This window comes from Ovis canadensis, chromosome 23, assembly GCF_042477335.2.
Source record: "Ovis canadensis isolate MfBH-ARS-UI-01 breed Bighorn chromosome 23, ARS-UI_OviCan_v2, whole genome shotgun sequence".
Lineage (NCBI taxonomy): Eukaryota > Metazoa > Chordata > Mammalia > Artiodactyla > Bovidae > Ovis > Ovis canadensis.
In genome coordinates this window covers 34,603,184-34,629,923 of record NC_091267.1, presented here as the reverse complement: position 1 = coordinate 34,629,923, position 26,740 = coordinate 34,603,184, and the positions used below count along the sequence as shown (strand labels likewise).

General features: G+C 42.7%; 2 protein-coding genes and 1 non-coding gene across 3 annotated transcripts in view; 2 read left to right on the top strand and 1 right to left on the bottom strand.

Moving 5' to 3' along the window:
* Nucleotides 1-872: 872 nt before the first annotated feature.
* Nucleotides 873-22,922, bottom strand: SLC39A6 (solute carrier family 39 member 6). The gene is made up of 10 exons (XM_069568694.1): nucleotides 22,161-22,922; nucleotides 19,711-20,529; nucleotides 18,030-18,213; nucleotides 16,026-16,195; nucleotides 14,770-14,988; nucleotides 8,573-8,678; nucleotides 5,844-6,221; nucleotides 4,132-4,212; nucleotides 2,839-3,029; nucleotides 873-2,124 (listed from the first exon to the last, which is right to left on the bottom strand). Exons 2-10 carry the CDS (start codon nucleotides 20,518-20,520, stop codon nucleotides 1,972-1,974), a joined length of 2,292 nt encoding a protein of 763 aa, XP_069424795.1. The 5' UTR covers nucleotides 20,521-20,529; nucleotides 22,161-22,922; the 3' UTR covers nucleotides 873-1,971.
* TRNAE-UUC (transfer RNA glutamic acid (anticodon UUC)) lies at nucleotides 8,344-8,415 on the top strand. Its single transcript has one exon. It is a non-coding gene; the product is annotated as a tRNA-Glu (tRNA).
* Nucleotides 22,447-26,740, top strand: part of ELP2 (elongator acetyltransferase complex subunit 2) — a 55,879-nt gene continuing 51,585 nt past the window's right edge. Inside the window, exon 1 of the mRNA XM_069568684.1 lies at nucleotides 22,447-23,160. Within this exon, the coding sequence (XP_069424785.1) occupies nucleotides 23,023-23,160 (138 nt within the window). The 5' untranslated portion in view covers nucleotides 22,447-23,022. The remainder of the gene's footprint in view (nucleotides 23,161-26,740) is intronic.

Below are 26,740 nucleotides of genomic sequence, written 5' to 3'. Positions count from 1 at the left end.
ACACAGAGCCGTGGGAACCAACTCCTTAAATCGTTTATATACTCACTAGTGAGTTCAAACTGGAGTGCAAACTATGGTTGCTATCATCCTGTTTGTGAACTGGTCTAGCACACCTTCCACCTTCAAAATCTCTGTGAAAGAAGTAGGTACAAGCCATCTCCCAAACTCCAGGAGGAACAGTTTCCAATGTCCAGAATTTCATCTTGCACTAACCCAGCAGTGGCATCAGGGCGGGTCTGTGGGTTTCTGGAGCACAGCAATCATTTAGCCTGAGAAGGAGATGTTCCATCTCATCCTTTCAAGCACTCCTGCTGCTCACCCCAATCCAAGGAATTCTCATTAGTCAGACCCCTCTTACTTGGTTTGGGGAACAGAAATGCTGGTCCAAAATTGTCTTTCAGGACACAGGCTGTACGGTCTTGCCCAGTTATTCTTGATTCTCCTTAGAATCTAGGGTATCAGTGCTTCTTCTCAAGCTTAGGTTCTGGGGTTTGTTTTTTTTGTGTGTGGGGGATTTTCTAAGTTAGGGACAGCTTTGAACAAACTGTGGACTAGTACTTTCTGAAGTGCCCTTTGTGATAAAAATGTAAAAAATTGAATAAAGTCACCTAATTCAATAATATAAATGAATCAACAAGTATATATAATCTGGGTTATACTTAAGAAAATTAAACATCTCAAATTGATAGAGATAGAAAGTAGAATGGTGGTTACCAGGTGCTCTGGGAAGGAAATGAAGAGTTTCAGTTTTGCAAGGTGAAAAAGTTCTGGAGACAAATTGCATAACATTGTGAATATATGCAAAATTATTGAGCTGTATGCTTAAAAATGGCTAAGATGGTAAAAAAAAAAGCAAAGAAAATCAGACTATATGACATGAAGATGACATGGGAATTTATTTTGTAGAAAAGCAACAACTAGAGAATGCCACACAACCCTAGTACATCTAAAGTACTATATATAAAAATGACAGCTGCTCACAACGACCACACTGAAGCACTGGAAGATACCAAACTACTTTCTGAATCCAAGAAGTCAAATTATAATCAGTACTGTTTTAATGTTCTTACATATGCCGAAATTCTAATACGCTGACAAGTGGTAAACCAGGTAACTAGAACATCCAATAATGTAACTTTGGGTGATACATAACATGACTCGGTGATATCCAAGTCTTTTGACAATACATAAACTTACTCATACTCATCTGGCATATCTCCAAACATATTTTAAAATTCCAATTTCTTGGTCAGATGATGTATTTTGCAAATTATTAAATATATTTAGATGTCTTTACTATACAAAGTTAAATGTACAACTAAAGTAGTAAAAAGTGCTGAGGTGTTATGGGAACATTAATACTCTGACAAAAATGTTTATGAATGTACTCTGTACTTTACTAATACTGCCTTTTTTCATTTATATCTAAATTTCCCCTTCTATTTAATAACCAGTTTTGATTTTTTATACAAAATCTATAACTTCTTAATTCATATAGATTCTTCTCTTTTTCTCCTTATTTCTTAGCTTAAATTCATTTTAAGTTTTATTGGTATCTTAAGCTTCATGTGTATTCTTACTCCTAAACACCAGCAGTTCTTCAGAGGCCTAAAATCCAGCATGGGAATCACTATATTAAATTAGTTCTAGAAAAAGAAACATTAAAGATATTTTTTCTGAAATATACAGAACATGTCATGCCAAATCTCTTGTTTATACAATAAACTGGTAATATTGGTAAATTGCACATACAGCTTGTATTATAACTTAAATATTAAAACGTACCTTTATGTTACCACCATAACTGACCTTATAAGCATAACAGATGACAATATTCAATACAAAAAAACCCACAAAATCCACTAACCTTAAGTGCTATGGATCGCATCATATGAGCTCATCTCCCTATGACCTATTCAAACTACAGAGAGCAAACTATAGCTTTAAGCTACTCTAGCATTTAAACCCTAATTAGAAATTTATACGAAACACAATTTTATGTTCAAATATGGAAATAAGCAACATAATTCCAAAACCCAAAAGAATCCCAGCATTCTGGAGACAGAAATATCCCCAGCGGCTACATCCATGGTCACTGGCATCGTTGTGCAGCATCTCAGGCACCTTTAAAACAAACAAAAGAGCAACCTTTACGTTTCCAGAACCACAGATTTTAGAAGAATTTCCAGGACACTATACCAGCTTTCTATGTAGCTGGTATATACCATGAGTCAAATTTCTAAAACACGAATCTAGCTAATCATGTCACACAGCATTTCCGAACAGTTAATTAACAATGATTACTCATGGTCTGCTCAGCAAGTCAAAATTATATTGATCCAGTTTACTCTACTGTAAAATGGAGAGTTACACTGATTACCCTGCTTACTGTCTGTATCTGTACATAACCTGTGGTTCACTTAAAGTTCAGAGATATGGAAATCTTTTATCTTATAAAATATAATCTTAGCAGTAAGACTGGCTGAGACTGTTAAGTGGACTTTGGTGACAAAAAGATATGACTCCTTTATCTGTTAGTAAGGGTCCTTTAAGTGTTCTGATGTATACAGAGTTTGCCAACAGTATGTGGCTTGTACTAGGTTTCTCACAAGTCTATGTACAAGTCAATGCCTATTTACTGAAACTCTACTCTCAGAAAGACACATCAGAAGCAGGTAGATGCTTCTGTGCATTCTGAAGTATACTTTGTATACGTTGTTGAGCACAGAATCTCACTGCAACTACATTTATCCTACACTCTTTTAAAAAAACCTGTTTCATTGGACATTTTTATTTCCTTGTTAGTTAATTCTGTAATTTGACTTCTTAAAAACTTACCATATCAACCAGAGCAACATACATGAACAAGCCCGCAGTAAGTGCAAATATCCACATGGAAACATTCTCAGCGTAATGACCAATGAAAATGCCTGTGGCCATTCCAAGATACGCCAGCATGGCTGACAGGGCATTATAAAGAACAGCCTGCTTAACAGTCATGCCAGCCTTCAGTAAGACAGCAAAGTCACCTTTAACAGAAAACACAAAAAGGCAATTAAAGTCATTAAAAAGATCATTATTAAGACATATACCCAAAAGACTTTCCAGATTTAAGAAATCTTCCAAGTTTTCTGAGGAGTGGAAAAAAAAAAAGACAAAATTAAGAATCACCCAGGGTTAATCAGTATAAAACACCCTAACAGTTTTATAAACTAAGACATCTTTTATCCAAAGTTTTTCTCAAGGTTTCTTGTTTGTCGAGGAATGTCAATACCAAGAATCTACTGCTGTGCTCTTGCACTGTCCTCAAGGGGCTCCTTTTAACCGACCACAGGCAGCAAGAGGGAGGAGAGAACACACAGGAAATGATCAGCAAAAGATTAAGGCAATATGCGTCATCATTAAGAGCTGCAGAGTCTAATGTTCTGGTTATAAAAGAAGAAAAGAAATTAAGATCAAAGTACTTCAGAGAGGCTTCAAGGAGCCTGAAGGATCTAGAATGTGGAACACAAATCAGATGTTGAGGATTACAAGCATCGAACAGGAAGATGGGAGGCCTTCTAAATGGCCGAACACACACCAAGGGACAAACGTGAAAATGGTGCGACAGGTGTGTGGCCGCCTGCAAGAAGAAAAACAGGGACACACACGGAACCAGGGCAACTCTGGGAAGGTTTTAAGTCCTGGTGAAAGAGAAAAAGAATATTCAAAACACAATTCATCAACTTCTCTTTCTTTTTAGTTCCAATGAAATTCTCTTTGTCAAGTTCTCTCTGTTAATGGAAGATGACTATTTGCCTGTGGTCTTATTTCTATTCTGTGTACGATGAAAATAGGGACTGACGTCACCATACGCTGATACAGGAAGGTATCTGGCAGGGGAAGAGGACCAGAGATGGGGCTCAGGGATCTGTTTGGCAACCCCACACAAGCAATTGTGTTATCAGAGTTGCAGGGTTAGAATTCTGGCTGGAAACAGACTTGTCCTCAGTAAGAAACAAAGCTAGCTAGGATAGTAGATTTATGAGAAGCCATAAATGAGAAAGCCTGCTGGAAACTATCCTTAGCAAAAGCCAGTGACACTGAGATATGCTATCCACCTGGAAAATACCGTTTGTAGTGTTCTCTTACCTAATTCATGAGGCAACTCATGACAAAACACAGCAACAGAAGTACTTAAACCACTCGATAAACCTTCAGTAAAAGCAGCACCTGTGTGAAAAATCACTGCATTATTTTGTGGGTGTGTATTTTTAAAATTTGTATAGCACATACAGTGAGGTAAAAGAAACAAACTATATTCTGGTTGTGAATAAACAGAACTTTCTCAACTGCACTCTGTAACTTCTTCATAACTAATCTTAGATTATTCAGTTCAGTTGCTCAGTGGAGTCCGACTCTTTGCGACCACATGAATCATGGCATGCCAGGCCTCTCTGTCCATCACCAACTCCCAGAGTTCACTCAAACTCATGTCCATTGAGTCAGTGATGCCATCCAGCCATCTCATCCTCTGTCGTCCCCTTTTCCTCCTGCCCCCAATCCCTCCCAGCATCAGAGTCTTTTCCAATGAGTCAACTCTTCGCATGAGGTGGCCAAAGTACCGGAGTTTCAGCTTTAGTATCATTCCTCCCAAAGAACACCCAGGGCTGCTGTCCTTTAGAATATTCAATTAGGCTTAAATTCCCAAAGGAGCACAAGCAGATATGATTGAAGGGAAGGCTGGGTTGTGCCTTAGAGCGATTAAATGATCTTACACAAACCTGAGAAGTAACTGCTGCCACATAAAGCACTTATGGAGAAATATAAAACAAGCTGATTTAAAAGGTTTAGGGGAAAAAACCTCAGGAATCAAGAGTACAAATATGTTTCCTAGCCTCAGAGGAATCCACTGTGTAATTAGACTTTTTTACATTTATCCTTTCAATGCCTTGATAAGGGAAGTTTAAGACAAATAGCTCCCTGCTTTTAAAAGTTAACACCTTATACAACTGATTGCTTACAAACCATGACTGAGCATTTGCACATCCTTCTGTGTCGCTTAAGTTGTGCACGGTGCAGAGGAGGAAGAGCGCAGTGTGGGGAGCAGGGCCTGGGCTCCTCCCAGCTGGGCAACAAAATAATACTGCCTCGTCGGACCTTGCCTGCCTGCTCCGTAATTATTTCCATGGCTCCTTCCAGAACTCTGTGGGTCTGTGTGCACAGGTGCTCATTCATGCCCAACTCTTCGCAACCCTATGGACTATAGTTCACCAGGCTCCTCTGTCCATGGGATTTCCCAGGCAAAATACTGGAGTGGGTTGCCATTCCCTTCTTCAGGGGATCTTCCTGACCCAGGCAGTCTCTTGAATCTCCTGCTTTGCAGGCGGATTCTTTACTACTGTGTCACCTGGGAAGCCCCTCCCTTCCTGCACTAAATTACTACAATTCATAAATATTCTATTAGCTCTCAATGGTAGCACAACTTACAAAGAGTCTGTAACTCTTCTTTGGGTACGGATTAGTAATTGAAACTTATTAGATAGATGAAGATTCCTTTAGCATAAAAGAGAAGATGGTGGAAAAGATACTTTCACTTTAATACATACTATTTATATTGCAGATAAGGGAAAGTAACTTTTGGCAGCTACAATTTAAAGGGCCAAGCACAGTTTCTAGCACTTTTTCATCTTATCTCACATTTATCGAGTACATCACTGTCAAAGCAGTCAAAGAAGAGATAACATTTTGATAACCTTGGGTGTTAACAGCCTTATCAAACCAACCTACTCTTTGCTAAAATCAGCAGCTTAAAGGGGCATTTTCAGAGATCAACAAACAAGGGCTGAAACACAGAGACATACCAATTGCAAGGCCATCGCTGAAATTGTGCAGGCCGTCCCCCATGATCACCATCCAGGCCAACGTGGCGATGCCAGCATCTTTCAGCTCCTCCCGGGAGTAGCGCTGGCTGTGGCTGTGAGGGTGGTGGTTCTGGTGGTGGTGGTGATGGAGAATATGATGGTAGTCATGATGGTGGTGGATGAGATCATCGGACTGGCCGAGTGTATCATGGAAATGGGAATGGCATTTATTCTTGCACCCTCTGGGTACATATTCATTGTAAACTTCCTGCGGATGGGCATGAGCTATCATGACCTCCTCTTCTTCCAAGATTGCTGGCTGCTGAGAATCAAAGTGGGAGGGCTCTTGTGAGTCAGCTCGTAAATAGCCTTCAGGTCCTAGATGTAAACATAAAGGACATTGGGACAAAGTAAAATGGCTCTGTTAATGCGCACATTTCAAAATTTCCACTGACAGAGTCAACAAGACGTCAAAGCACGGCAACTCTCTCACATATACCTACCTGGAAGACTAGACTTTAGAGTACTGTTGATGAAACACCTCAGTACGTTTTAGCGAATTTTATAAGTTAAATGATTTCGCTAAGAATGGATTTTAAATGATAGCCTTCAGTAACCACCCCAGATCCTCCCTTAAATTCTTTTGCCTCCCTATGTTTTTCAAGATAGTTTTTTTTTCTGATTATAAAAGAATCACATATTTTAGAAAAATATTTCACTGTTGATATTTAAAATACTTTAGAAAAATATTCCAGAAAAATTGGAAATAAAAAACACACATAATTCTGTCATCTGAGTTCCTCTCTTTCAAAATTCAAGGGAAAGCAAAAGAGGGGAATTGCTTGGTGGTCCAGTGGTTAGGACTCTGTGCTTTCACTGTCAAGGGTCTGGGTTCAATCCCAGTCAGGGAACTAAGATCCTGCAAACCATGTATTGTGGCCAAACAAAAATTAAAAAGGAAAAGCAGAAGAATGTGAAATACCATCATCACCAAGAAACATTTATCTGTGTAAACTCCAACAACAGATTTTGCTTTTTCCTTTTTGTACACTGGCATCAACTTTCCTGGGAGCATTCCTAACACTATGGTCCAATTTTAAAAGTTATTTCCTCTCATCATTATAAATTTCACTGGAAATCCTGAAGATGGAATAGATGCAGGAAGACAAGTGAGAGTATTTCACTCGCTCTTTAGAGAAGAGCAGCATGCTGGAGACAAAGGGTGAACAGAAAGTCTTAGGACTGCCCAGTAGCAACAATAAGCTGCTCTTCCTCCTCAGTCAGCAACTGAGCGTCTACTCTGGGCCAGGCACCGGGACAAAGTGGAGCAGAACAAAGTCTGCCTCAGGAAGCTCATGTTCTTGGGGGAGACAGCCACTTAACAAGGAAATACAGATATAATAAGGTAATTAAGGCACGGACAGCATGGGAAGAAAATAGAAAAGGCAAATATGAGACGAGTGAGTGGGAGACCTCTGTATTGGGATGAACCAGGAAGGCCTCTAAGAAGGAGATGCCTGAGCTGAGATTGAAACAATAGGAGGAATTTATATGAAGACCTAGGAGAAAAGTGCTCTAAGCAGAAGAAACTGAGTATCAGCCTCTGAGACAGACCTGATATGCTCACAGGATGAAAAGGAGGCTGTGAGGCTGGACAGAGTGAACCATCCGGGGGAGTGGAAGGCAGGGCAGGACCTCAAAGGTCATCATGAGGCCTTTGGTTTAAAATTTTAACTGAGCCTGTCCAACAAGAAATGCCAGGCTAATAAGCTCTAGGAAACATAGTAACACAGTAACTTTACAGTGAAGAAACATGGGAGACACAACCTTAGCCAAGTGATCAAAATTGCCACCACTGCTATTCGACTGAGCATCATGGTGGGAGGCAGGTCACGTCACTGGAAAGGATGTAATACACTTTGTGCTATTCCTGCCCAAACTGATCAACCTAATGCAAAAACAACAAACAAACTCAAAATGAGGGACAATAAGAGGCAACATTTGACCCTGACTTGTACTCTGGATCATTTTTTTTCCTTTTGGGGGTTAGGGGAGTATAAAGAAATTATTAAGACAATTGGATAAACATGAAAATGGTCTACAGACTAGAAAATGGCATTATATCAGCTTTAATTTCCTGGTGTTGATCACTGACCTGTGATTACATACGAGAATGTCCTTTCTCTTGGGAAATATAACAAGTATTTAGAGGTAAAGAAGCATCACTTTTGTAACTTACTCTGAAATGGTTTAGAAAAAAAAAATGAGTAGTATGTATATACACAGAGAAAGAGAGAAAGAATGATAAATGTACATAAAATAACTGGGGAATACAGGAAGAGGCAGAGGAATTCTTTGTACTCTTCTTAGAACTTTTCTCTAAGTTTGAATTTACCTCAAAATAAAAAAATTACAGAAAGAAGACATATAAATATACATACAAAAAACCAACTCACTGGCAATTAAAAGAAAGCATAAGTTTTAAAAAGAGGGGAGGGATTCCCTGGTGGTCCAGTGGTTAGAACCTGGCATTTTCACTGCTGGGGCCCAGGTTCGATTCCTGGTTGGGGAACTAAGATCCCAGAAGCCTCGTGGCACAGTCAAACAAAAAAAGGGAGGGGAAGGTTAATGGGAGTGGAATAAGGTCCCATCTCTTCCGGATAGTCTGAGCTGCCTGCAAATCACAGAGTAATGGCCTCCCTCCAGCTCTCAGATTTACAAGGACTTACGATCATCTGCATCTACTTTCTCCTCATTTGTTGAAAGTTGAGATTCATACTTGGACAGCTGCTTTTTAATCTCCACATCATCATCATTTTCAGGTTTTTTCTGATTCTGTAACAGCAAGGAAAAGCGATACTTGAAATAGGTGGCTTACTTATGCATACACCTTCAGATAAACAGTTAAGCAAGGGATTTCATAGACAAAGACAACAGAGTGACAGGCTTCTAAAGGAATGAACCCCATCTAAGGGCAAGGCCTGCACTTAACTCCACAGCACCTAGTAGTCTGTTCTGGGCTTCCCTGGTGGCTCAGAGGCAGAAACTGTTCAGAAAGGTAAAGGATGATGCATCAGTAATATGAAAGAAAAATCACACACTCATCTTTCTGCTGGTCCCTCAGGTCATGCAGTATAATCCGTTCTCATGAAAACAGCACTGCATCCCCTGGGAGCTATTTAGAAATGCATGATCTCAGGCCACAGCCCAGAGCGAATGGATTAGAACTTGGATTTTAACTAGGTCTCCAGGTGACTCATACACACATTAAAGTTGAGCTCTGCCTCAGGCCATCAGTTCAGAACAGGCATGTCCTCCAGGCAAATAGTGATCTGCTAACCAACTGCCTGGTTTCCTCCAATGCCTTTTTTGGTCAATGAAATCCCATACTTGCCACACTTTTTATAACTTAAAATTATACTGTGATACTGATATGTATTTGTTACTAAAACTAAAATACTTTTGCTGTCATAAAACACCATTACCAAGTTTTCTCTTTTGAAACAAATCCGAGTAGTCAGTCTTGAATTTATCACTAGATTTTTAAACCAGCTGAATACCATACTTGAGATACAGTCCATATCTCAGAACCCAAGATCACTGTTAGAACCCAAGGTCACTGTTAGAACAATGGTGCCTGTGTATTACCGACTTATGTAGAATATTTAAGATAAGGAAAACTGTCACAAAAATAATCACCTTCTTATTTGCAGTATCTTTTGAATATGACTCAATCCCCACCATAACTGAGACTTCATTTTTAGCTCTAACAGTATATAAAATATCTGCACATTTTTAGGTTATAAGAGTTTTTAAAAGGAAGCATAAACCAATCTTTATACCTACCCCTGGCATGATGCCTCAAACATGGAAAGTACTTAAATATTTGTGAAAATAAGTGAATTCAGGATACTTTAAATCACTTAACTGATGTTTTATTTCTTGCTGAGCAATGACTATCTCTAGTTTTTAACCAATTCTTTCATTCCACAAGTATTAAGGGCCTCTAATGTTTCCTGTGCTGAATCCTGGCAATACATCAATACACCATAAACCAAGATACACATAGTTCTTGTTCCCATGGAGCTTATCACCCACAGGGAGGGAAGTTTTATACAGGTAATGATTATACAATTCTTTGATTGCAATTTTTGATACACTTTACAAAGGACAAATACACAGTACTACAAGAGTGTACGCTACTGCTGCTAAATCACTTCAGTCGTGTCCGACTCTGTGTGACCCCATAGACGGCAGCCCACCAGGCTCCCCCGACCCTGGGATTCTCCAGGCAAGAATACTGGAGTGGGATGCCATTTTCTTCTCCAATGCATGAAAGCAAAAAGTGAAAGTGAAGTCGCTCAGTCGTGTCTGACTCCTAGAGACCCCATGGACTGTAGCCTACCAGGCTCCTCTGTCATGGGATTTTCCAGGCAAGAGTACTGGAGTGGGTATAAGACCTAACTGACTCCCATGACAAGATTCGTCCAGAAAGTGATGTTTATGCCAAGACCTAAAGATGAGCAGGGGTTTGCTGGAGAAGGGTGGGGAGGAGTAATCCAGGCAGGGAGATGGCATGTGGGAGGACCCTAAAGTAGAAAGGGAGCAGCCGCTTCTTTAACTGAAAGAAGTGCAAGGTGGATGGGGTCTGGTAGGTCAGAGACTGGGCGGCCAGTAGTGAGGCTGGGTAGCGGGGCGTCCAGACAGTGCAAACCATGGACTATGGTCTTCATCCTATCGTGGCCTTCATCCTATAAGCAATGAGATGTATGGCAGAAAGGATTTTCAGCAGTGGTGTCCAACCCCATCAGACTCATTTAAACAAATCACTCTGCCCCCTCCACTCTGGATTAGAAGAGGACAACAAAATAATGTAGACAGTCCAGTCAGGAGGCAACTGCTGTCAGGCAGGTAAGCCGAGCTTAGACCAGAACAACAACAAGGAAGATGGAGAGAAACAAATAATTATAATTTCACTGCTGGATACACTTAATAAAACTAGGTTGGATATGAGGATGAGGGAGATTCATAGATGATTTTCAGGTTTCCAGCCTAAGCAAGAAACCTGAGAATCTGGTAAAAAGAAAGTCTGAGGTAGAAACATCATAAGAGCCTAACTACACACCAAGTATGTGATTCAACCCTAATTCGAATAAACAGATTGACATGTACGGATGTTTAAAGGGAAATCTAAGGTAAAATGTTCCATTATAAGACCCTGATGCTGGGAAAGACTGAAGGCGAGATGAGAAGGGGACAACAGAGGATGAGATGGTTGCACGGCATCACTGACTTGATGGATATGAGTTAGAGTAAACTCCGGGAGTTGGTGATGGACAGAGAAGCCTGGCATGCTACAGTCCATGGGGCCGCAAAGAGTCAGACATGACTGAGTGACTGAACTGAACCAAACTGATGGGTCTGAAGAGCTACCAATGCTTACCATGTAAAGAGTAGTTTTTGCTTTTTGAGAGAAGTAAATGAGATTTACGGAGAAGGCAATGGCACCCCACTCCAGTACTCTTGCCTGGAAAATCCCATGGATGGAGAAGCCTGGTAGGCTACAGTCCATGGGGTCGCTGAGGGTTGGACACGACTGAGCAACTTCACTTTCACTTTTCACTTTCGTGCATCGGAGAAGGAAATGGCAACCCACTCCAGTGTTCTTGCCTGGAGAATCCCAGGGACGGGGGAGCCTGGTGGGTTGCTGTCTATGGGGTCACATAGAGTTGGACACGACTGAAGTGACTTAGCAGTAAATGAGATTTAAAACTGTTACATAAGTAACACTAAGATCTGCCTGCCTTGAAAACAGATAAAGGCAATAGTTTCTAAAAAGGAAGAGAACATGAAATGTTTGTGAAACACCTGTGGGAAGTCTTTGCCTAGAAATTATGCTTATTTACTATTTAATGCTTCTTATGTGTGTGTGTTCATTGTACTTAGCCTGCCAGGCTCCTCTGTCCATGGGATTCTCTAGGCAAGAATACTGAAGTGAGTTGCCATGCCCTCCTCCAGCACATCTTCCCAACTCGAGCACTGAATCTGAGTCTCTTACATCTTACTTGCACTGGCAGGCAGGTTCTTTACCACTACTGCAACCTGGGAAGCCCTTAACGATTCTTAAGCATTCAACAAATATTTACCAATCCTCTACTATGTGCCAGACACTATTCGAGGCACTGGAGATATAGCAGTAAAGAAGATGGAGCGGTCGTGGGCCTTAAGAGCTTACATGCTAGCAGAAATTATTTGAGAACAGAAATTCCAAACTTTGTCAACTACAATGCATAACCATATATATGTAAGACAAAAACAGTAATATATGGAATGTATTGTAATATCACTGTTGCATTTAAAAACATGGGTCAAGACACAAGATTGATTTCACAGCTCACAAATAGTTATAATTTAGAGTCTGAAAAACACTGATCTGTCTTAGACCACAGACAGCCTACCTCTTAGAGTCCTATGTTAGAACATCAGGTTAATAAACAGAACTTTTTAGGTAAAACTAGAAAATTACATTGAAATTAGAATGGCATCTGAAATAGAAATGCAATAAAACAAACAAACACAAACAAAACCCCTCCCCTGCAAAAAAAATCCTTGAAAATGCAGAGGAGGAGGATATATCCTCAAAGCCACCCAAGTGAAGCAGCAGGGACAATGGGGACATGGAAGACGTCCTGGATTAAGAAGGAGTCAGCTCTCGTTGCTTCATTTATTCCCTGTAAACTGACATTCTGTAAGGGTTCAAAATCTGCAGTTGAAGTGACCATTAAATCCGTAAGGGCAAATATTCACAGGATGGAGGAGGCTACTCTGCTCACATGCACTGGGTTCCCAACCTGAGCTCTAAGCTCAGCCAAGAATCAACTATGTTAGTTTTCAAGTCTCTTCATGCCAGCTATACCTGCTATTGCAACTGTATGATTTAATTACATATTATTCAGACTATGAAATGCCAGTGAGAAGAGTTATTGCCATGAAAATTTAACTTGAATGCTTCTGAAAGATTCAAAGGCAAGTTGCCAATTACATAAGGCAATCACTGTATAAATCTTTTTAATTTTCAAAAAATCTGGATTCCACATTAAAATAGCTTTACAAGTATGTAACCTCTTGCTCAATTTAAGAGAAACCAAAACTGGATATTTAGAAGTAGCAGGACTGCAGAGAAAAAAATGATCATACAGAACTGACTCCAAGATCTTCAGTTCAGTTTAACTGCTCAGTCCTGTCTGACTCTTCGCGACCCCATGAATCGCAGCACGCCAGGCCTCCCTGTCCATCGTCAACTCCCAGAGTTCACTCAAACTCACGTCCATCGAGTCGGTGATGCCATCCAGCCATCTCATCCTCTGTCGTCCCCTTCTCCTCCTGCCCCCAATCCCTCCCAGCATCAGGGTCTTTTCCAATGTGTCAACTCTTTGCATTAGGTGGCCAAAGTACTGGAGTTTCAGCTTTAGCATCATTCCTTCCAAAGAACACCCAGGACTGATCTCCTTTAGGATGGACTGGCTGGATCTCCTTGCAGTCCAAGGGACACTCAAGAGTCTTTTCCCAACACCACAGTTCAAAAGCATCAATTCTTCGGCACTCAGCTTTCTTCACAGTCCAACTCTCACATCCATACATGACCACTGCAAAAACATAGCCTTGACTAGACGGACTTTAGTCGGCAAAGTAATGTCTCTGCTTTTGAATATACTTTCTAGGTTGGTCATAACTTTTCTTCCAAGGAGTAAGCGTCTTTTAATTTCATGGCTGCAATCACCATCTGCAGTGATTTTGGAGCCCAAAAAAATAAAGTCTGACACTGTTTCCACTGTTTCCCCATCTATTTCCCATGAAGTGATGGGACCAGATGCCATGATCTCCGATTTCTGAATGTTGAGCTTTAGGCCAACTTTTTCACTCTCCTGTTTCACTTTCATCAAGAGGCTTTTTAGTTCCTCTTCACTTTCTGCCATAAGGGTGGTGTCATCTGCATATCTAAGGTTATTGATATTTCTCTCAGCAATGTTGATTCCAGATTGTGCTTCTTCCAGCCCAGTGTTTCTCATGATGTACTCTGCATATAAGTTAAATAAGCAGGGTGACAATATACAGCCTTGACGTACTCCTTTTCCTCTTTGGAACCAGTCTGTTGTTCCATGTCCAGTTCTAACTGTTGCTTCCTGACCTGCATATAGGTTTCTCAAGAGGCAGGTCAGGTGGTCTGGTATTCCCATCATTCAGAGTTTTCCACAGTTTATTGTGATCCACACAGTTAAAGACTTTGGCATAGTCAATAAAGCAGAAATAGATGTTTTTCTGGAACTTTCTTGGTCAACATCAAATGACCAGAATGAGTACACAAATGGCCAAAACATGTACATGTCATTATTAAGAGTCCCCATGAGGACAATCTTTTTTGACTGATTTACCCAGTCACATCAGATAGGAAGAGGAATATAACCACAGGCAACTCCAAAGATATTTTCACCAGATACAGAGCCTACTGTTGAGCTTCATATTACTTCTGGGGGCACTTTGCAAACAGCAAGTCTGAGTGAGTCAGACAGTCTTTCAACAAAACATAATATTTAGCTACTGACTAATTTAAAAGCTGCACATACTTACCGTACATAACTCAAAGAGTTTGGGGTAAGTACACACCCGTGAAACCACCTCCACCATCAATGCCTTGTTTGGTCATTTATATAGATATTTACCCTTGCCTGTGACTCTGAAGGGAATACTGAAGACAGGAAGTCCAGGGTTACTGACTTCCATGAATGCTTCTGGGAGCAAAAAGGTGCTGAACCTCCTCACAAATGAAGATCACACACCTTGGAAAAGCTCTGCTAACGGTTCGGTTCTAGTGCTGCTCTAAATAAATGTCCAATGCATAGTAAGTAATCAGTACAGTTTTTCTTACCTTTTTCTTCTTATCTTTAAATTGCTTGATCAACGTGAGAACATGTTCAACAAGAAACATGAAATACAAGCCTCCCAGAGCTGTCAGCCCTTTCCACGTAGAATCAAAATAGGTATTTTCTTGAATGTTTTGAGAAGAGAGGTGGCTGAAAAGTGGTCCCCTCTTCATTTCCATTGCTGTTTCTTCATGGCTGTGACTATGGTGATGACTTGCATGAGACTAAAGGCAAAATAATACGGATTTTATAAATTCATTTGTTTCACATGTCAGAAAAATTGGCTAAGATAATTAATGTCAAATACGAAACCATTCAGAATTAGGCAATTAATGTTCTACGTCAGAATGAGGGGAGGTTTAGGCTATTAAAAGTAAAACTACCAATAAGCAGCAGTGACCCAGAGCTTAATGTATATAATGCAGTTTAGTGCAGTGGATCTATTCAGTGTAGAGACAGACACATTCTCCAGTGATCCTCATAACGTATGCGTAGAGGGTATCTCCAATGTTTCTCCATGGCCACAAATAAGTCTCAACAGGCATATAGCGTCTACTGCTCATACATCCAGTGGAAAAGCCCCTACTACTGTTCTCGGTGCACTTCCAAGAAGCCCAGGCTGGGTAATGGGCCCTTGCCAGTACCTGAGATCCAGGCACCCTGCCCCAGTGGCCCACAGCTGGGTGCAGCAGGACCTTCTGTCACCTAGTGTTAGGGAACCAGGTGTGGTGCACACCAAGGTGAGACTGGGGGTCATGGATACAACCCACAGAAACGCTCCTAGAAACTAAATTTCCAGCCTTTTATACATATCAATACAGAGCACAAACAGAAAATACATACATTCAATTTATATGTTTATAGATTCACACATTATATATTAGTATTTAATGTTGAATAATAAAACACACTGAAAGTGAAAGTCTCTCAGTACTGTCTGACTCTTTGCGACCCCAGGGACTATACAGTCCATGGGATTCTCCAGGCCAGAATACTGGAGTGGGTAGTCATTCCCATCTCCAGGGGATCCTCCCAACCCAGGGATCAAACCCAGGTCTCTTGCATTGCAGGTGGATTCTTTACCAGCTGAGCCACGAGGGAAGCCCAGGAACACTGGAATGGGTAGCCTATCCCTTCTCCAGTGGATCCTCCCAACCCAGGAATCGAACCAGGGTCTCCTGCATTGCAGGTGGATTCTTTAGCACCTGAGCTACCAGGGAAGCCCTATAAAACAGACTGATGGGATAAATTATTTACTTACATGTGGAAGAAGGTGTAAGAAAGCGTCACCACTCAGTGTCCCGACAGCCAACGCCACAAGGAAACTCAGAAGAAACTTGAAAAACACCCGATTCATGAGAGGCACTAAGATGACACCCAGCAAAGACAGGAAACTGATGACGGAAATGGCTATAAAGCCACCAACCCAGGCTGTCAAAGAGAACAGGACAGAGCAAAGGACAAAGCAAACAACTGATAAACTTTCAAAGTGAGACTGCGGAGTGGCATAAAGTAATCTGTAAAAGTGGGGAAGTTTGTACCTATGACTTGATTCATGTTGATGTTTGGCAGAAACCAACACAATACTGTAAAGCAATTATCCTTCGATTAAAAACAAATAAATTTTTTTTAAAAAGTGGAGCTAAAGAAATACAAATGCAGTGGAACAGAACTGTGGCTATAGAGCAATAACCAAGAAGCTGGATCAAATGTGACTGAACCCTCTGGGCAAAAGGCATAACCTAGGAGAACATTCTTCAGTGAGGGTCCATCTAGTCAAAGCTATGGTTTTTCCAATGGTCATGTAGGGATGTGAGTGATGGACTATGAAGATGGTTGAAGGCCGAAGAATTGATGCTTTTGAACCGTGGTGTTGGAGAAGACTCTTGAGAGTCCCTTGGACTGCAAGAAGATCAAACCAGTCAATCCTAAAGGAAATCAACCTTGAATATTCATTGGAAGGACTGATGCTGAAGCTCCAATACTTTGGCCACCTGATGTGAAGAACTGATTCATTGGAAAAGACCTTGATGCTGGGAAAGATTGAAGGCAGGAGGAGAAGGGGACGACAGAGGATGAGATGGTTGGATGGCATCACCAACTCGATGGACATGAGTTTGAGCAAGCTCCAGGAGTTGGTCACAGACAGGGAAGCCTGGCATGCTACAGTTCATGGGGTCGCAAAGAGTCAGATATGACTGAGCAACTGAACTGAACTGAGGGTGAAGGAAGGGGAAGGTATGGTTACCAAGGATGAACTCTCAATCACTTGGGAACTGAGCTTACAGACGCCCATAACAGTTAAATTATGACAGAGAAGAGGAAAAAGTTAGGAGAGGAGGGAAGAAAGGAGAAAGGAAAGGAAACTGGGAATCAGTAATATCCTCAGTGAACAAAGCAATCAATTCTTCATTATAGGTTCTGAACAACACAACTTACACTATAGCAGACTGTATCCTGGTTTCATGTATTAATAAGAACACACTAGGATTAGGCTCCTAAACAACTCTGATCATTCTCTAAACAATGTGACAACATACAAAGCAACCTCAATTTTTCAATTGGAGGATAACTGCTTTACAACGTTGTGTTGGTTTCTGCTGTACAACAATGTGAATCAGTCATAAACATACACATATCCCTTCCCTCTTGAGCCTCTCCCGTACCCCACCCTCATCCCACTCCTCTGGGTCCTCACAGAATGCTGGGTTGAGCTTCGTGTGCTATACAGCAGCTTCCTGTGTGTATGTGCTCAGTCACGTCTAACTCTCTGATCCCCTGGACTGTAGCCCTCCAGGCTCCTCTGTCCATAGGATTTTCCCAGCAAGAATACTAGAGTGGGTTGACATCCTCTTCTCCAGGGGCTCTTCCTGACCCAGGGATCGAACCCGAGTCACCTGCATTGGCAGGTGGATGCTTTACCACTGAGCCACCAAGAAAGCCCCCAGCAACTTCCCACTAGCTATCTATCTTACACATGGTAATGTATATGTTTCAATAGAACCCAAAATTTTTGAATGACCTTGACATACCCTGTGGGAGGACCTCAGACAAGTTACAATCTAATGTATTTTCTAGTTTTTGTTTATTTTTTTTAGGGTAAAGCTAACACATTTGCTTTCTTCACATCCAAGGCAGAGAACAATTAAGATGATATATTTGGAATTATGCTGAAAAATGAGTAGGCTGATGTAAATAGAAGGAAAAAGCACAACATAAATAGATCTACTGGAAATTATTTTTACATAAAAAAAGGCAATTTTACCTATTTGTAAAGAATAGGTCTTTGGAGGGATTTCAGCTTTCTTTTCACTTGTTGTATGAATCAGACATGATCTAGTATCAATCTGATTGATGATGGCTGGGCAGAGATAGTTGAACTCGGTGGCATTCAATGGAACCTGGATGCCCATGCCATGAGATGTAAGCAGCTTTGACGCACTGAAACACTGAAGAAAAAAAGAAATAAACACGGAAAGGCATTCCCATTAGAGAATCTAAAAAAGCTGTTGATGGCAAAACACGCTTTCCTTACTGAAGCTACTTCTTTACTTATGGTAAATCAAGATCAACTTTTGTGTTAAGTACTTTGGAATTTGCCTCCAGCTACCTGGAGATACTTTGTCACAGGGCTGATTTCCCATCTCTTCAGCTTATTTCTTCTTGGGAGAAGCAATCACATCACTAGTCACCTCTGGAGAAAGCCTCAAGAGGAAAAAGTTCGAGGATAAACAGACATTCACAAGCCTGTTAACTCACCGTATAAACCTATCAAGGAAATGAGCTTTAATTTCAAGATGGGTTCATTAGAGATTGAGAAATATGTTGTTTCTGTACTAACGCTATCATACGTGGCTAAACAAGCCCAAGACGTGTTCCTCTGCCAGCAATGACGTACTTGCAAAACTTAGCTCAGTGCTGTGTACGCACTGGGCAAAATAATAACACTTTGCAACGAGAGAATACTAAATTCCGTAGATTACTCACTCTGGCAGAGGGCAACACTGGTTAATGAAACAAACCTGCACCGGCAGGAAGCTGTTTCAAAAATTTAATTAGATGACAAGCTTAGTTTGAAGAGAATCTCTGCTGAAGAATGTAAGCTCCCTCTTCTCACCGAAAGAAAAAACCCAAACAAAAAAACCCACAAAAAAAACCCACTGGCACTAGCATCTGTTTCTTATCTTCTGAAAAGCTATTTTAAACTCCCACAATTCTTGGCCACTACTACTCCAAACAAATTTTATTACTAGTGTTGCTATGGGAATGACCATTAGTAGGATTATCCCAGAATTAGTACAGTCATGTGATGGTTTGAATGAAATACTTAAGTTCTGCCTATGAATGTATACCAACTAATGCCTTGTTGTTGACATCTCTTAGCCAAGGCAAACTGTGTACAGCCTGGAAGTCTAGCCTCAGAGAAGAAAACACATAAACTCAGGACCTCACTACCCAGACTTTTCACTTGCCCAGCACGTCACTCTAGGTAGCATCTCCAATTTCACCCACCTTACAAGTCACTGTGATCCCTTTGTCAAGGAGGCAAAGCTGCTCTTGCATTCTCTGGCCCTTTAAACCACACCTTTCCCTAAAACATCAATTCTAACTCCTGCTCTTTCGATCTTCCATTTTACGTTTGTTTTTTTTTTTTAATTAATAGTATTCATCTTCAAAGATTTTCTCCCCAAAATAATTTCATGTTTTAAATTCTATATTAGAAAATAGCTTCACCAGGCATCATTATTCTTACCGAAGAACTTATCCCACAAGTTTTTTATCAGGAATGTTTTCAACATAGTGGAGACACTTTGAGCTAAGTGCCTTGCTGAGAAAGGAGAAATTCCCCTTTCAATGAACTCACCATTTTATTTTTAATTTAGAGGGAATAGCAATGACAGGATAGACAGCAGGCATACTGATTAAAATAACGAGAAACATCTTACCTCCTGAGTATTTTCGCTTGGGCTTCTGGAATACATAAAGTCTTTTCTGGGCTCATTCATTGATTCATTGGTTCGCCTACTAGCCAGTCTGCTGGCCCGGCTCTTTTCTGTGATACTGGGTGGAGTGGAACTGTTCACATCTTTGGGGAGAAGTTTCCCATGTTTTGGAGTTTCTATGGTCTCGAGAAAGTGAGTTCCCTCAGAGACAGCATTATACACAGTTGAGGTCACTTCACTAGTACCAATACCCTCCTTGATTAAAACATTCCTTCTGCCACTGGCATGTTCTGATCGATGAGACCCCTTCCCGTGGCTGTTTCTTGGCTCTTTGCTTGCACCATCAGAGTCATGGTCTGAGCAGAGAGCTTTCCGACTATTTTTACTGGAAGCAGCGTGATTATGGTGAGAGTGATGCTCATGGTCAGAGTGATGCTCATGGTCAGAGTGATGCTCATGGTCAGAGTGATGCTCATGGTCAGAGTGATGCTCATGGTCAGAGTGATGCTCATGGTCAGAGCGATGGTCATGGTGTATATGAATTCTCTTAATCTTATCTATGCCTATATTCTGAAGCAACTTTTTGAACCCTTCAATTGACAGGGAATTATTTTCTCCATAGCGGTGGAAAAGCTGCTGTAGATGATGCTGCCGCGTGGTAATGGCCAAGTTAACATTAATGCCAGATTCCCAACTTGGAATAATTTTTTCAGTGGTCTGAGGGAAAGCAGTGGCTGGTCCTACTTCATGAAGGGGATTTGTGACGGACAGAGTGAAGGTCAGGATCAAGATCACTGATAAATTCCTCGCCATCGCACCTTCCTAAAGAAGACAGAAAACGAAAGGAAAGAAACAACCTTGTCTTCACTTCCAAAACAATTTGAATTAAGAAATCTCATGCTGAAAACTGATGTCTAATCAAATAACCAAGTTTAACAGAGCACCATCTAGGGTGATCGTTGTAGTGCTAGATACTGCAAAAAACAAACAAAAAACCAACTGGAGTCCTAGGCTCTACCTCTGCATTGCTGAAACATGGGAAACAACAGGAGAGCAGTTGAGTGCTAAGACTCTGTAATTAACATTATAAAAGCAATAGTAATTCAGAGACTGGAGGGACCCATGTGGTCACAGCCATATTGGCATTATATCATGTTTCAAACAAGAATTCAAAACAAAAGAACACAAAATCCAAACTAGCTACCTCAACCACGACCACCACCATTTCACAGAACAATCTTTTAACATCAAAGAAAGTAAATATGGCAATCAGAATAAGTCACATTTAACATTTTTTTCTTAAACCATATATAAATCTATTTGAGGCCTTTCTCCCCCAATCCCATTCTTCAGAGGCAACCAATTTGGCCAGTTTCTTGAGAATCCCTCATGCATACTCAGGTACACGTGCGGCTTAATCATACTAATGGGATCTTTTGTTTTTCCACTCAACAAATGACACCTTTCCATGTGAGTATATACAAAGTGATCACATATTTTTGAATGACTGCACAGTAACAGTTCTTTAAGAAAACTTAACTTTATTAAAAAACTGTGTTGCTCTTATTTTGCTATCACTCATCTGCATAATACTGCTGGGAACCAAAGAACGATGCTCCAAAGAGGAGTTAGGGATCCAGCTGAGCCTTGAAAAGCAGAATTCAGTTAAGCAGACGAAGGTATAGGCCAAAAGAAGCAGTTAGACTAATATCTCAGGACCCAGTCAGCAGATGCCCAGTACCAATGATGGGTGGTGATCGTGACCAAATTGGTCTGCCTCCAGTGAAAATAAGGGGAGGTCGGGCTCCGGAGTGAGATGGCAAGGGTGAGGAGCAACCGAGCTCTACCACCTTCAGCTCTTCCTTGGGCCAGCTGGTAACACCTATTTTATACGGAGACAGGGGAAACCACTCGCATGGATGTCTGTGGAAGTGCTCCAAACGCTGTCAGCAGTACTGCACAGCTGCTGCTTATCGTTCTGTGAAAAGAGGACGTACGCACTATCACCGGGCTAGACTCCTAAAAGAACAATCCTTGGGGCCCAAAGTTTTAAGGGACAGAAGAAAACCTTTAAGAAATACACGAGGAGCGAGATGGGTGGAGCAGCCCCGTTCCTTTCCCAAGAGAGGGAAGGATGCTTAGGGCGGTCCCAGACTCGCCAGCGGATCTCCATCCCCGCAAGTCCGCGTGTGCTGGAGAAAAAAGCAGAAGCAAAGGGCCTGGAGAAACGGGTGAGCGGAGAAAACGGGAAAGAGCTCGCAAAACTGCCTAGAAGGGCTTCTTATTTTTAAACACCACAGTACTCTCTCGGAAAATGAGATGAACAGGACAAACCATTTCCTTTCCCCGTTGGACCCCGAAGCCCGCTGTGCACCCTAAACTGGGAAGTCCGGCCTCGCCGGCTCCGCGGGGTTCCCCTCTCCGCCCACCCTTCCTAGACCAGCGGGACTCACCTCTCCGCGGCCTCGCCGACCCCCGGCCCGCTCCCGCGCGCCGGTTCAAGTTCCCGCCGGCGGTGCGGAGCCAACCCTTGTCTCCCTAGAGATCTCTACACGGCACGGAGAGGCGGCGGTCTCATCGGCCCGGTTGCCCCTCCGTCGGGGGAGCGCCGCGTAGACCCCGGCTAGCCGCGCCCCACGCGCCGCCGCCGCCTCCCGGGAGCAGGAGCACAATCACTAATTAGCGCCGCGCCCAGCAGCCGCCAGGAGCCGCCGCCTCCGCCGGCCTCCGCTGCGGGGCATGCGCAGTGCGGCTCCACCCCGTCCCCGGCGGGCGGGTCCGCGGGTCCGCCTGTTCGTCGGCGCCACGGGGCTCGCAGGGCCAGGAGGGGGGCGGAGACGGGGGTCCCAGTGCGCGCGGGGCACCAAGATCTGCCCGGGGCCCTTCCTCCAGCTCCTCCGCGCCCCCCGCCTCTCTGAGAAACTCGTTCGCCAACGCCCCACCACCACACTGAGCCAGCCCCGTCTGCCGCTGGGATGCCGGCAGTGAGGGCAGCGGGACGTGCTCTGGGCACACGAGTTCTGGGTCTTTCTGGAGAGTTCTGAGCGCTTCCGGCCGCGTCTGTGTTCCTGGGACGCAGGCCGTGCCTGGGCTACGGTCCTCGACACGAGAGTCGAGCTTACCACAGGCAGAGGGCCAATTGGGCTGGGGAGGGGGTGGGGCGGGCCCGGCGGAGGCGGGGTCGCCCCCGCCCCGCCCCCGGCCGCCTCGGAAACGCGGCCCGGATAACGCCCGCGGGAAGACGCGGCGGGCAGGCAGTTCCGCTCCGAGGGCGGAAGTGCGTGCCCAGGTTTCAGCCGCTGACCAGACAGCAACATGGTGGCACCCATGCTGGAGACGTCTCATGTATTTTGCTGCCCGAACCGGGTGCGGGGAGCCCTGAGCTGGAGCCCCGGGCCCGGAGGGCTTCTGGCCTTCGGCACGTCCTGTTCCGTGGTGCTCTATGACCCTCAGGTGAGAGAAGTGGCCAGACCCTGTCTGCTTTTGGCGCCACATCTGCTGCTTATGCTCGGGGGCGGACTCTGTAGAGGCTGCTCCGGAGCCTGGAGATCCGGTGTGCGGTCCGATCCGCTTCGGGGAGGGTGTCTGGGCGGTGGGTCTGGCTCTGGCGCGCAACACTCGCCTCTCGCCAGTCTCCTGCGCTGCGTCAGCCTGGGGTCACCGTGTCCTACAGGTGGTGGCCTGTTAGCCGCAAAGAGAAATTCAAACGATGACAACCTTTTCTGAAGCCTTCTGTGGGAAACTGTTACACTGTTAAGGAATCAGTTTGGGTTTGAAAAGATTTCCATTTAAATGTGGGTTAACGGCATCTCACAGGTGCCATCTCATTCTTTTAAAATTTAAAGTTTTTGTTTTCTGTTTACCTTTAGCCTATGAACAATATTGTGATAGTCTAAGGTAACCAGTGAAGGGAATTGGCCATGCATATACTCGTATCCGGGGCTATCTCATTTTGGTATTACCCTAAGTGTTACTTAATAAACTTTTGCTGTTTTCAGTTTCAAAGAAATATCGCTTGCAGTTTAGCTTCGGGAGTGGACATTTTAAACAATGTGCCATTGGGGCAACGGTCCTAGGAAGTGGAGCTCCTGAGCACTTATCCATTCCCAGAACTGCAGCCAAATGATTGTTTTCTTGGCCTTTTCGCTACCAAACTTCTCAAGTGACTAGTTTCTGTATTATTCCCTGAGTTCATTGTGATCCCATTCCCACTGGCTGATTTTGGACAATACAGTTAGTGTTGCTTCTCAAAAGATGCCTCAGTATAAAAAGTAAAATACTGGGAATTCAAATGCAGTGCAGGAGATAGCATTTTTTAAAAAATTTTACTAGTTTATTGCAAAATTCTGACTTAAGGGATTAGATCTCATAGACAGAGTGCCTGAAGAACTTTGGACTTGTGACATTGTACAGGAGACAGGGATCAAGACCATCCCCAAGAAAAAGAAGTGAAAAAAAGTAAACTGGCTGTCTGAGGAGGCCTTACAAATAGCTGTGAAAAGAAGAGAAGCGAAAAGCAAAGGAGTAAAGGAAAGATATACCCATTTGAATGCAGAGTTCCAAAGAAAAGCAAGGGGAGATGATAAAGCCTTCCTCAGTGATCAATGCAAAGAAATAGAGGAAAACAATAGAATGGGAAAGACTAGAGATCTCTTCAAGAAGATTAGAGATTCCAAGGGAACATTTCATGCAAAGATGGGCTTAATAAAGGACAGAAATGGTATGGACTTAACAGAAGCAGAAGATACTAAGAAGAGGTGGCAAGAATACACAGAAGAACTGTACAAAAAAGATCTTCATGACCCAGATAATCACGATGGTGTGATCACTAACCTAAAGCCAGACATCCTGGAATGCCAAGTCAAGTGGGCTTTAGGAAGCATCACCACAAACAAAGCCAGTGGAGGTGATGAATTCTAGTTGAGCTATTTCAAATCCTGAAAGATAATGCTGTGAAAGTGCTGCACTCAATATGCCAGCAAATTTGGGAAACTCAGCAGTGAGTTTACAGGACTGGGAAAAGGTGAGTTTTCATTCCAATCCCAAAGAAAGGCAATGCCAAAGAATGCTCGAACTACTGCACTATTGCACTCATCTGACATACTAGCAAAGTAATGCTCAAAATTCTCCAAGCCAGGCTTCAACACTACGTGAACTGTAAACTTCTAGATGTTCAAGCTGGTTTTAGAGAAGGCAGAGGAACCAGAGATCAAATTGCCAGCATCCATTGGATCATCAAAAAAGCAAGAGAGTTCCAGGAACACATCTATTTCTGCTTTGTTGACTATGTCAAAGCCTTTGACTGTATGGATCACAACAAACTGTGGAAAATTCTTCAAGAAATGAGAATACCAGCCCACCTGATCTGCCTCTTGAGAAATCTGTATGCAGGTTAGGAAGCAACAGTTAGAACTGGACATGGAACAACAGACTGGTTCCAAACTGGGAAAGGAGTACGTCAAGGCTGTATATTGTCACCCTGCTCATTTAACTTCTATGCAGAATACATCATGAGAAATTCTGGACTGGAAGAAGCACAAGCTGGAATCAAGATTGCTGGGAGAAATATCAATAACCTCAGATATGCAGATGACACCACCCTTATGGCAGAAAGCGAAGAAGAACTAAAGAGCCTCTTGATGAAAGTGAAAGAGGAGAGTGAAAGAGTTGATTTAAAACTCAACATTCAGAAAAGTAAGATCATGGCATCTGGTCCCATCACTTCATGGCAAACAGGTGGGGAAACAGTGACGGACTTTATTTTGGGGGGCTCCAAAATCTCTGTAGATGGTGACTGTAGCCATGAAATTAAAAGACGCTTACTCCTTGGAAGAAAAGTTATAACCAACCTAGACAGTATATTAAAAAGCAGAGCTATTACTTTGCCCACAAAAGTCCGTCTAGTCAAATACTGGTGTTTCCAGTATTTATGTATGGGTGTTTGAGTTGGACTATAAAGAAAGCTGAACATGAATCTGAGCAAACTCCAGGTTATGGTGGAGGACAGAGGAGACTGGAGAAGACTCTTGAGGGTCCCTTGGATTGCAAGGAGATCCAACCAGTTCATCCTAAAGGAAATCAGTGCTGAATATTCACTGGAAGGACTGATGCTAAAACTGAAACTCCAATACTTTGGCCACCTGATGCAAAGAACTGACTGATTGGAAAAGACCCTGATGCTGGGAAAGATTGAAGGCAGGAGGAGAAGGGGACAACAGAGGATGACATGGTTGGATGGCATCACCGACTCAACGGACATGAGTTTGAGTAAACTGTGGGAGTTCATGATGGACCGGGAGGCTTGGCGTGTTGCAGTCCATGGGGTCGCAAAGAGGTAGGACAGGACTGAGTGAACTGAACTGAGTATATTAATTGTATTGAAAAGTCCATCATCCTAGACATACAGACCGAAGATGAGATGGTTAGATAGCATCACTAACTCAATGAACATGAATCTGAGCAAACTCCAGGTTATGGTGGAGGACAGAGGAGCCTGGTGAATTGCAGTCCTTGGGGTCGCAAAGAGTCAGATGGAACTTTGTGACTGAACAACCATGGACACACGACACATAGTCAACCAGTTGGCAACTGAAAAGATGCTCAACATCACTAATTAGAGAAATGCAAATCAAAACCTCAGTGAGGTATCACCTCAGACTGGTCAAAATGGCTGTCATCAGAAAATCTACAAATAATAAATATGGAGAGGGTCTGGAGAAAAGGGAACCCTCCTAGGATGTTGGTGGGAATGTAAACTAGTGCAGCCACGATGGAAAACAGTTCAAAGTTCCTTAAAAAACTAAGATTAGAGTTACCATAAGAGCCAGCAATCCCATTCCTGGACATATATCTGGAAAACACAAAAACTGTAATTCAAAAAGTTGCATATACCACAGTGTTCATCAGTTCAGTTCAGTTCAGTCGCTCAGTCATGTCCGACTCTTTGCGACCCCATGAATCTCAGCATGCCAGGCCTCCCTGTCCATCACCAACTCCGGAGTTCACTCAGACTCACGTCCATCCAGTCAGTGAT

Coding starts and splice junctions, on each gene's coding strand:
- SLC39A6 (XM_069568694.1), bottom strand. CDS start 20,520: ATGGCGAGGAATTTATCAGTGATCTTGATCCTGACCTTCACTCTGTCC. Junction 16,196..18,029: donor GACCTATTCTTTACAAATAG/GTAAAATTGCCT, acceptor TCTCTTTGACAG/CCTGGGTTGGTGGCTTTATA. Junction 2,125..2,838: donor ATGTTGCTCTGGTTGATATG/GTAAGTTTTTAA, acceptor TTTGTTTTAAAG/GTGCCTGAGATGCTGCACAA.